This window comes from Mytilus edulis, chromosome 11, assembly GCF_963676685.1.
Source record: "Mytilus edulis chromosome 11, xbMytEdul2.2, whole genome shotgun sequence".
Taxonomy (NCBI): Eukaryota; Metazoa; Mollusca; class Bivalvia; order Mytilida; family Mytilidae; genus Mytilus; species Mytilus edulis.
In genome coordinates, this window is record NC_092354.1 from 56217376 (window position 1) to 56230008 (window position 12633).

A 12633-nucleotide genomic window follows, 5' to 3' on the forward strand; every position below is an offset into this window, starting at 1 on the left:
TGACGTAAAACAGCGAATCAAAGAATTCAACTTTATTTATAACTAATATAGGACAATGCTGTTGATTAAAAAATACTCCATCACAGGACCTTTTGTTTTCCAAACAATTAATATTACCAATAATTGATAAGTTCCAGGTTGACGGGTTCAAAACAGACAGATTTGAAAGCAGAGAAAACTGTGTATCTTATAATCGAAATGACTTTATCAGATGACAATACCAATACTAAAAAAAGGCTTGCGTATAGTTATATATACTTTAATTCAGTCACGGACCCGCGATATCACGGTTGTGTTCTAGTTTTACATATAAAGATAAACTTAAATGGCAAATAAATCATATGTTCAATGAATACAGACATAACTTTTGTAAAAATTAACATTACAAAAAAAAAAAAACAATAGAAAAAAAAATATTATTTGTGAACGAACTATGGAAAGTATTTCCATCCCTGTGATAATACAATTTGCATGAAAAAGTGTAAGACTAGTTTTAGCAGATATATTTTCTGAGAATGATTTATTAAATGCAACATTTTTCATCAAATAACGTAGAAAATTATTCACTGTTGATTAAATCAAAGATATTCCGGTGTCAAATAATACTTTCTTTGCACTGATTCCAAAGATGAAATGTTTATATAAACTTCTGATTAAATAATATAGATAACAGTAACTTCCGGTTTGATTTGATCGGTTAATTGCCTCAAGAAATATATGACTACTGACACACTTATATGCAAAAGTAGTGCAAACAATACCTACTTCGGGTTGATTCCGGTCACTTCCGGTTGACATTTTCAAGGTCATATATCTTCGACATTATGCAAAAAAAGCATGGCTTTATCATGTATCAATATGAATTATAGAAATTCAAGAACCTCTTATTTAACTATGACCTTGACTTGCCGGACTGTACAGGTTATGATAAATAGAGATGACCTGTATACCATATTAACTGTACGGAATTTCATTTACGATCTTTGAATCAACGTTGAATCATCATCGTATAAGTCATTGACCATAGTTAATTTCATACATTTCTCTACATTTAAACGATCTTGGTTTGATCCATAAGGTAAATTTCATTTTAAATGGTTTTGGCGTCCCCTTTTTGCAACCACAAAAAAATAGAAAAAATAAAAATCATAAGGTACAGAGCAGTGAATTGTTCGCGCAGGAATATTACAAATTCTACATGGAATCGAATGGGACTAAAAATCAAAAATGTTAACAACTGAATGATGGAATACAACTCGAAACATATCAAGCGTAAAACTATGGTTGTTTTGAAGATGCAGAATACTAAAGCTTAAAGCATATGTTATAAACGTTTGTCTCTCGTTAAATATATTGCGAATGGCATGGCATCAACCACAAATAAACAAAAAAATGTGAAGATATATAAAAGGAAAAAGCTATTACAATATAGGCTGAAGATATCGCAGAGAGAAGCAATACTTATAAGTCGATGAGAGACCGACAAAATCATGACATAAAATTGAAAGATGACAAAACGGCAAACAACAGTCGTTTTAATCCCCCATGATAAACAAATTAAATAAAGGCAACAGAAACCCTCAACTGCAAAAAAAACCGAAGGCCCACATTCATTTTAACGGACCCAATGCGACCCCAAACTTGTGGCAATCTTTTGGACTCTTTTTAGGATTACCAGATCTTGCTACGTATCTAAAACAGAATCAGCACGTACAAGTGTTATACGAGTTGATACTTATTTCTGAGTTACAATCTTCGAGCAACACACCACTTACCGACGATCTGTGAGAAGTATGAGACGACCCTGGTAAACATGTTTCTTCAAGTGTTCTAACTCGATTCTTCAGTAACGAAATATCATTAAACTGAACATATGCCGTTATTCCGAACGAAATCACAATTATAAATAAAGATGTGGATCCGGCAAAAATCACTGAACGGATTCCACCGTCCTTGATATCTCCAGATTCGTGCATTTATAACTGTCTATCCCATCGAAATCATTAGATCGAAGCCATCAAACTCAGAAAAAAATCCATACGGCTAAAATAAATGATACTAAAAGGGAAACCTAATGGGATGGACTAATGGTATTTAATATTCAGTCCACGTGGTGTATGCACAAGTGTAATTAATTTTAGACTTGTCTCCTAATTAGCATTAAAGTTGAAGTCGTGTCTTTAGTGTCATTTGTCTTAAAACTTTATAACTGTAAATACAGTTCACAAATACAAAGGGAGTATGTATATACATGTTTATGTCCAGGAATTATACTATTTTAATCTGAAAATAAATCATTGAATATTTGTTTTTAATATAAAAATAGATAACAATTAAATTTTTAACTATGTAAATTGAACAAAGGAAATTGCAGGTATTAATACTATAAATAGTAGTTTTTTGTTTCCGTCATGAAAAATAGCAACGAGTGTTAATTGATATTGACTGCAAACGTGTTAACATCTGTTTAGGACACACCCATAGATAATAGACATGGTGGTTACCGAAACAAGTGTAATTTAAGACGGTGGCCTCACAATTTCACACAAAAAAAAGATATTTTTGATTATTGACCAATACAAAAAGAAAGATGCTATTAAATGCAGTTTAATGCATTTCTACAACAATTAAAATTACTTTCCACCTTTGACATTTTTTTTTATTTTGTGACGAAATGAACATTTTGTATGTTATAACTAATAAATCAATTTGATATATTATCCAAATAAAATCATTTAACAAAGAAAGAATCTGAAAAGAATGAAGTTTGGCACTTTTGAATGATATTTGGTGTTTAGTAGAGTTTTTGGTACTTTTCGGATAGCCAGTTTTTGTGAGAAGAATAAAAAGAGAGGAGAGAAACACATCGACCTTCGACCTTCGACAGAAAAATTACAATTCCAGTTAATTCAGATTGGAGTCTAAAACACATGCCAAGAGCGTGGTACAAACTCACAACATCAGTATTGAAGGTGTTTTTTTTTTCTTATTCATTTAAAGCTGTTTGTGCTTCAGATCGAAAACAAATCAGCAAACATTTACACAGTGTATCTTAAAGAATGAAAGTGGAGAATTCAATGGAGATTACAGAAACAGGATATATATGCTAGATAGAAGGAAAACTTGGCGTTATAGAATACCATACAAAGACACATTAATGAGTTAATGCAAAAGTTCTTTTTGATTATTCCTTAGCTTACGTTTTGCTATTACACCGTGAAAATAAATGCCTGTACCAAGTTAGGAATATGACAGTTGATGTTCATTCGTTTGATATGTTTTGTAGTTTGATTTTGCCATTAGATATGGGACTTTCCATTTTGAGTTCAGTATTTTGGTGATTTTACTTTTTTTATCTACTTCTATTACAGCGATAGTTAAAAAAAATAGGTAATGAACAACACATATGTATGATATGTATAATTAACAACACATATGTATGATATGTATAATTAACAATAATATGTCATTTATATGTTTCGAAATTAATATTAAGCATGATTAAACTTCATGTTAGATTTCACCTTTGAACATATGTCACATTATGACATAAAATATCATCATGTCATAAACCTTTTGTCATTACAGAATAAACTATGTTTAATTACATGTAAAAGGTATTTATTTTTGAGCATGCATACCTGTTAACAATCATACCACATCTTATATCTTCTTTCAAAAAATTAAATCACACTAACACAAAAATTGAAACATGAAATTTTATACACCTCTTTATTGCACAGACTACATTCTTTTCATTTCATGTACATTGTATCTATTTCGGTGCATTTTTATTTTTTATATAGAAACTAAAACTTAAACATAATTGTACCTAGAAAGGAAGTATTGGTACATTATCTCATTATGAATATAAATATAAACATGTCGAACAATTCTCGGAACCACAATTAACGACTCCTAATTACAAGGTACTTAGTTTTTGTACACGGAATATTTCCGCTAATCTCTAAACCAAACTAACATAAGAATTAAAACTTAAAATTCTACAGAATCAAGTAAGAATTATTTTTTTATTATGACAAAAATATATCAACGTGTCATACATCTCTTGTCACCACAGCATAACTAATTTTAATTTCAAGGTATACATTTGTCAATATCCGTACAGCGCTCTTTTCTTTTCCGTATACTCAGTACACTTCAATGCATATTAAGTGTAGTGATACGAAGTAAGTACGGAACGGATGTGAGTTCTTCGCCAGAGATTGCACATTTGTATATGTGAATAGTTCCGTTAATCTCTAAACAAAACTGATTTAGCTATATAAACAGTATGTTTTTATGGAAGGTATATTTTGGTGTTAACATTTCTCCTTTAACACTTTAACACTTTATACTTGACACTTTCAAATTCACATTTGTCACTTCCAATTCACTTTCTCTGATCAAAAGTAACAAGTCTTAACTCATTGTGTCACATTTCTCAGTGATATGGTGGAGTGAGAAATATCAACTTTGAAATAAAAAGAAGTCAACTTGGAACTGAAAAATCAGTTCTACAATGACAAGTTTTGAGTATGCGGGAAAAAAGAAATTTCAAAATTGAAATGACAAATTTTAAAATGAATGTCTCTATCAGTTTTTCAAATAAGAAACTTAAAAATATTCCATCAGTAAACTCTTTGATAGTTTACTATTCTTAATTTTTTGTTTTATGGGGAGAATACCTAAATGGGGTTCGTGTTGTTAAGTATCCAGTTTTCAATGTTGTTTCTTGTGTACTATTATTTGTCTGTTTGTCTTTTTTACAGTTTAAGGCATGGCGTTGTCAGTGCATTTTCGATTTATGAGTTTGACTGTTCTACTGATATATTTCGCCCCTCTTTTTGTAATAATATGTCGTCACATATTTAACAGTTGATTATCTCAAATCTTTGAAGTTTACATCATTCGCTACTATTAATTCATTTGTTTTGTCTTTGCTGGTCGTTCTATGTTGCATCCTGAATTTTTTTTATGTCTTAATATCCATATATATACATATATGATTTTTTCAAAAAGTCTGTATCGAAAAAAAATATTGCTTTAAATGTTTCGATTCGAGCGTCACTGATTAGTTTTGTATAGACAAAAAGTGCGTATGTTAAATAGAATGTTGAATTCTGGTATATATGAGGAGTTAATTACAGCTACTGCGGCAATGATACTGTTGGTGAATGTTTCCTTTTCGATGGTATTACTAGCAAAGTAATCAGCACTGTTGTGTTGACTTAAATTACCATTACTATTGTCATAATAATACATTATATGTTAACAAAACTACGTAATACTACAGAAATTTGAATAAGAAATAGATTACCTTATCCGTATGTGGCAAAACATAAGTATTTTTGGTCCTCAATGCTCTTCATCTTCGTACTTTCATGTTTTGGCCTGTTTAAATTTTGGATTCGAGCATACTTAAGAAGTCTTGTACTTAGCCTTCCGGAGCACCTGAGATCACCCCAGTTTTCTATGTTGTGTTTTGTGTACTATTATTTGTCTGTTTTGTCTTTTTAGCCATGGCGTTGTCAGTTTATTTTCAATCTTTGAGTTTGACTGTCGCTCGGGTATCTTTCGCCCCTCTTCTATAGACGCAATGTGCATCTGGTGCACTCCATGTTATTCTAGTTATATATAATGAAATTGAGAAAGGAAACGGGGAATATGTCAAAGAGGTAAATTGATTTATTCTTTTCTCTTTCTACCGTTTATAAATTCTGTATTGCACTCTTTAGTACAGCATTCCATCAAGTATCCCTGATACACAAATTTATTTCTGAATATTCAGTAAAATTTATTTTATTTTAAACAAATTCATTCTATTACGGATCTAACATTTCTATAATTACTGTAAAAACAATCTTATAAGATCTTAGTTATAGAGATGTTACACACGCTGTGAATCACTTTTTTCTATGATATCGTTCTAAAACGAAAATATCATTGTATTATTCTTACATGATTTACATATTAGGGAATACGTTTAGATGATTGGTCCAGATGGTTTCTGGGGTGGCTCTTGACGTTGTTTTTTTTTTTTATAGACGACATTGAGCGAACTACTTTTTGTAACCAATGTAAACAAGATAACGGCGACGTTAAAATATTTATTGTTTCTACTCGTTGATCGTAAAATTCAATATAATAAACAAAAAACATTCATTTGAATGATTAAGAGACATTTTTGCACTAGTAGTTTTTTTGGGTTTTTTTTATCAGATAGTAAATTTCATACAACACATTTTTTGTTGCGTTAACAAAAAAATCAATACATGCGCCAGGCCAATTCAATTACACAAATATACAATGTTCGTGTGATCATGGTAGAATTGCATTAACACTTTCATGGTGTGATAAAGTTAAAATTACATAATCTGGAAATTTTGCATGGCAATGAGTTGTTCCATGAAATTAAGGTTTGAATTTATTAAGTTGCAATGACTGATGGCTAACATTTATTACACCTCCTGCCTCGTAAATCTTGTGTCTTATAATAATAAACATGTACATGTAGTCATGAAGTACATGTATAGTGTTACAATTATGTTCTAGTTTTATTAAACACACCATTATTTTGATTGATTGGATGTTCCTAGTTTGAGCTACCTAAAAGAAAAAACAGCTATCTTTAACATATAAAATTAAAACTATAGCCAATATTTGTAATGACCAGATTTAACAAATGTTCCAATGTTCAAGAGACGTGGCAGTCATTTAAGTACATGCAGACAGAGTTTAAGCTAGGATTTTGAGGCCTTTTGTCACTTTTGCAAAAAAAAAGTATCAAAGGTACCAGGGTTATAATTTATGAATTTATTAAACAAACTTTACTAAAATTGTCCGTTTATAAATTTTGAAATTATTATGAAACTAAGGTTTCAACTCCCTCAGGCAAAGTTGGCTTTAGATGAATTTGGCTATTTATTTTAGGTATTTTTAACATATAGCTCTTCAACGATTTTCGGTACTTATACATCTTCGGATTTCAAATGTTTGGCTTTGAGCGTTCCTGATGAAGGTAAATCCAGAAAAGCGCTTCGGACGCAACAAATTATAAACGTGTTGTTTTATATTTTTACATCACTGGGTCGATACCTCTGCTGGTGGACTATCAGTCCCCGAGGGTATCATCAGCTCAGTAGTCAGTGCTTCGGTACTGACATGATTAAACAAACTTTACTAAAATTGTCCGTTTATAAATTTTGAAATTATTATGAAACTAAGGTTTCAACTCCCTCAGGCAAAGTTGGCTTTAGATGAATTTGGCTATTTATTTTAGGTATTTTTAACATATAGCTCTTCAACGATTTTCGGTACTTATACATCTTCGGATTTCAAATGTTTGGCTTTGAGCGTTCCTGATGAAGGTAAATCCAGAAAAGCGCTTCGGACGCAACAAATTATAAACGTGTTGTTTTATATTTTTTTAGTACGCCAGACGCGCGTTTCGTTTACGTAAGACTTATCAGTGACGCTCATATCAAAATATTTATAAAGCCAAACAAGTACAAATTAGTATGCTAGATTTTCTCCAACATCACACATAACAATTTAATTGTGCTTATATATTTGAATCTGATCAATGACCCAGTAAAATACATTCAAAGCACTTACTTCAAATACACCGGATCATCATTCATGCTCAAGCCTGCGGTCTTGGAAAAGTATTATTAGAAACAATTTCACGTCTTTCTTATTGCAAGGAATCCTGTTACGGTAAAATTGAGAATGGAAATGGGGAATGTGTCAAAGAGACAACAACCCGACCATAGAGCAGAGAACAGCAGAAGGTCACCAACAGGTCTTCAATGTAGCGAGACATTCCCGCACCCGGAGGCGTCCTTCAGCTGGCCCCTAAACAAATATATACTAGTTCAGTGATAATGAACGCCATACTAATTTCCGAATTGTACACAAGAAACTAAAATTAAAAAAATACAAGACTAACAAAGGCCAGAGGCTCCTGACTTGGGACAGGCGCAAAAATGCGGCGGGGTTAAACATGTTTACATGACTTGTCCTCCAGTTTGGAATTAAATTCAGCAATGAAACGATAAAGACATTTCGAAAGCTAGTTTATGGACGTCATTACATTTTTTTTCATAAGCATATATGATTGTCTTATCTTTCGACGATTTATTTTAAATTTGTAGAAGAATACTGTGGACTTATTTTTTTTTTTTACTTTTATGTTACGGTTTAAAATCGTATAAAAGCTCCAATATTAAATTATTCTCGCTCTAATTTTGTACTTTCTTTTAAGTAAATATCGTCCGTTGGATATGATGAGGAATGTAAAAATACGTCACCATGTTGATCTTCTTGTCGACTAAGATTGGAAGTTCAAACCGATACCTCATTTTTAGATAGTGTAATGTTAACGGATCATTGACCTGGATGTATAAATACGCAGCCACGTTTCAGTTGAATTGGTCATCCAATCAGAAAATCCGATACCCTTTTATGAGGGAACGTCATCTTAACGAGTCATTGCTCTGATATGAGTTCCTAGGTGATCTTTTGCAGGGCTGAATTTTTACTCAAACCTAACATTTTTCTTCAGTGGAAGTGAATCATCATATTTATCGCCAATTATTTTTTTTTAAGATTATAGGCTGTCTAGGAATATCAGTCTTCCATTTCTACATTTTGCTTATTTTATGGTCACGTGTAAACTAATTTCAATTGTTCATGAATCAAACTTTCGCACGATTGGAGTGTTTCCTTCTTTGTGACGAGCAAATAGTGATTATTGCTGTAAACAAAAAGAAAAACTCAAAGAAAAATATACAAAGGATACCACCATTTCAAACAAAAAAGATCTAAAGGATTGATAATATTCTACAAAGCTAGTACATTGAAAGAGAATTGCAGATTTTGTTTAAATTTTTTTCCATACAATTTAAAGTGGCGTGGGATATTTAAATCGAAGTTGGGAAGAGTTGCATCTTGTTCAGCTTTGATCTCTAATTTCTATTGTGAAAAGCAGTTCTTTTTAGCATTTTGCTATTTGTTGATACGCAAATTAAGTTCTGAAAATTCTTTTCATTCGAATCTATTTTCACAAAATGATGACAAAACAAATGTAAAGGTGATCAATTGATAATATTTGAGTTAAAAAAAATCCATCTAACAAAATCTTCAAATACTTCCACACACACTGCATAATACTTCAAATAATACTAATTACCAGCTAAAATATAACATCTTAGGCCAACAAAAAAAATAGCATATGTTGTTCCAGTAACATCTTAAAGAAAGTTAGGGAAGGTAGGTAGAATATTTTTTTATTTATGTTTTTTTTTTTTACATTGAGTCTTAGGAAGCAACATTCTGACTTTAAAAGTGCTTAAAACAAACGACAAACAAATCTTTAAGGTATGCTATTCTTAAAGCTAAGAAGTAGGACGGCAGGCTAACTGGATCGGAACCACACATATATTTAATTTGGCCTTATCATTATTGAGGTTTAGATTGATACTTAAAACATGCATATGATTGCAATGTTACGTAATAACATCCCAATTGGAGAAAGCAAAACAAAAGTGTACAGGCTTATGTTGGTTGCAAATATTAACGCCTTTATAACTTCTAAGATTTTTCCTTACTAAAAGCTATCCGTCGATCAGCATAAAAGCATTTTACTTTGATAAAATTACTACGTCTATTGAAATCAAATACAAACGGAGCCATCATAGTCTTGCTTTAATATTAATCTGTCTGTCGACGAACTTGAAACATTTGACTTTAACGAAAAATCTACGTCAATTGTAATAGAATTCAAACTTCAGGAGTTTTGTTTTAAAAGTAATCATTATTTTTTTTATTACAAGAGTACTAATCAATATTGGCGCTATTTGAATAGAAAATTTGATTCGACACAGCTTCATATCTTGACTTACATCTAGAAATTGACAATGAGGGTCGGTTGAAGACAAAACTTTACGACAAAAGAGATGATTTCAGCTTTCCAATTGTGAACTTTCCATTTCTAAGTAGCAACATTCCAGCAGCACCTGCATACGGGGTATATATCTCTCAATTGATACGATATTCCCGTGCTTGCATTTCCTATCATGATTTTCTTGATAGAGGGTTACTGCTCACAAGGAAGCTATTAAATCAAGAGTTCCAAATGGTGAAGTTGAAATCATCCCTTCGTAAATTTTACGGACGCCATCACGAGTTGGTTGACCGTTATGGAATAACCATTTCACAAATGATATCGGATATGTTCCTCACGTCGTAACTACAATCCCCTTCCCTTTCATGAATTTGACCTACCGAATTAGACTATTTACCGGATTTGTAATCACATAAGCAACACGACGGGTGCCGCATGTGGAGCAGGATCTGCTTACCCTTCCGGAGCACCTGAGATCACCCCTAGTTTTTGGTGGGGTTCGTGTTGTTTATTCTTTAGTTTTCTATGTTGTGTCATGTGTACTATTGTTTTTCTGTTTGTCTTTTTCATTTTTAGCCATGGCGTTGTCAGTTTGTTTTAGATTTATGAGTTTGACTGTCCCTTTGGTATCTTTCGTCCCTCTTTTATTCCTACATGTATAACGTGTTTATGGTTATCTACACCAATATTCATCTTACTTAAGTGTTAGTCTTTGTAAGAAGCAGGCAATTTAAGTAAAAATCAAAACATGATCAGAAAAAACCCACTGAGCTAATCATGTTATTTAATACTAACCATCATCCTGAGTTAAAAATTATTAGTCTTTCGTTTGTGTGTGTCTGGTAATATCAAGTAATTCGGTTAGAAAATTGGTTAGAATGATAGCAAATTAAAGAGTTATCTCCCCTCATTCGATAATGTCTAGTGCATTTCAACCAAATTGTATCTTCTATTACCAGAACAGAAAACGAAAATGAATGTTATTTTTGTGCATAACTACATATTATGAACTGAAATCAATGTCAAATAGGGTGGGTTTTTTTGGTCATGTTTTCACCACTGCCTGATTCTTAGACAGACTGGCACTTAAAAAAATAAATTAACAACTTGCATGTTTTCACCGTTGACCAATGCATGTTTAACCGACCTTTTTTTTTTATAAAAATGTCCTGTACCAAGTCATGGCAGTTGTTATCGTATAGTTTGTTCTGTGTATGTTGCATTGTCGTTTTGGTTTTTTGTTGCATTTCTGTGTTTCTATTGATTATGTGATTATATTGGCAAAAAAATGGTGATTATGTGATTACTAGGACCCCCCCCCCCCCCCCCCCCCCCCCATGAGGGGCCTCATTTATTGCAGAGACTTATCGAACATTACATACTGGTGTAGAAATATTAAATCTGCTTAACCTTTCAGGGTGCCTAAGATCACCCCAGTTTTTTGTTGGGGTTCATGTTGCTTAGTCTTCTATATTGTGTTTGTAAAGTGTTGTATTTTTTTATTTTATTTTTTTGCCATGTCATTGATAGTTTGTTTTCAGGAGTTTGAATATCCCTTTGGTATCTTTTGCCTTTCTCGTACAAACGTACAGAAAATAAACAATGTTCCGTTACTTATTCTTTACTTTCCGGATCACCTTAGATGCTTCATGATGAGTTTTGGTGGTATTTGTGCTTATCAGTCATTCGGTTTTTATATAATGTTATCGTGTATAATGTGGTTTGGGCTTATTTTTTTTTTGCCGTAATTTTTTCGATCTTTTCTCGACCTAATGATTTAGGAGATAACTGTATTGTATTTTAAGCTCCGACGGCATCAAATCTTAATTGATGCCGTCGGAGCTTAAAATACAATATTGTTATCTCCATTGTAATGAAACTGACAGAAAACAACGTTAAAACACGTAATTAAAATCTGTCATATGTCGTCTGCGCTTGCGCGTACGTCCCATAGCATCAATTGTCAATTGATGCCATGTAAAAAAGTGACGTTATCCAATCAAAATGAACGTTACAAACGTTGTTGCATTAGAATTTCTCTTTAGCATCTTCCGCCTCGTTTACCCTTCCGGAGAACCTGAGATCACCCTCAGTTTTTATTGGGGTTCGTGGTTCTTAGTCGTAAGTTTTCTATGTGTTGTCTTGTGTGCTATTATTTGTCTGTTTGGTTTTTCTTTCTTTTTTGGCCATGGCGTTGTGAGTTTATTTCTAATATATGAGTTTGACTGTCCCTCTGGTATATTTCGCCCCTCGTTTATACCTTGCATGTTCAATGTACACAGTAACGTCCGTTCTGAATCAAATGTAATTGTGTATACTGGTTATGTTCCTCTCGTATGATTTATGATAGCAATATACTTACCCCTTAACAGAAGGGGTTGTAGTTGATTGTTTTATGATGAGGACATAATCTTTCAATAAGTTTAATTGAGGCCTGGAGCTGGTATGTCAGTAACTGCTAGTAGTCCTCTGTTAATTTATGTTCATCATTGTCAATTTGCTTGGTTTATTATGTTACTTATTCTTACATCGGACTCGGGTTTCTTTTGAAGTAATGGTTATTTTGTGTTTTGCTGGGTGATAGGCTATTCCACATTGGATAGAGGTATAGGGGGGGGGGGGGGTGAAATAGCACAAAACATATTTAACCCTGCTGCATATTTGCACCTGACTTAAGAATGTTGGTTCATTTGTTTGTTTTGAAGTTGCATGTACAAGTGGCGTCA

At 32.4% G+C, this 12633-nt stretch overlaps 1 protein-coding gene across 1 annotated transcript in view; it reads right to left on the bottom strand.

The window, feature by feature from the left end:
• LOC139494401 (collagen alpha-1(I) chain-like) overlaps positions 1–2113 on the bottom strand; it is a 39087-nt gene extending 36974 nt beyond the window's left edge. The window contains exon 1 of the mRNA XM_071282564.1: positions 1776–2113. Within this exon, the coding sequence (XP_071138665.1) occupies positions 1776–1976 (201 nt within the window). The 5' untranslated portion in view covers positions 1977–2113. The remainder of the gene's footprint in view (positions 1–1775) is intronic.
• Between the last annotated feature and the right edge of the window lie 10520 nt (positions 2114–12633).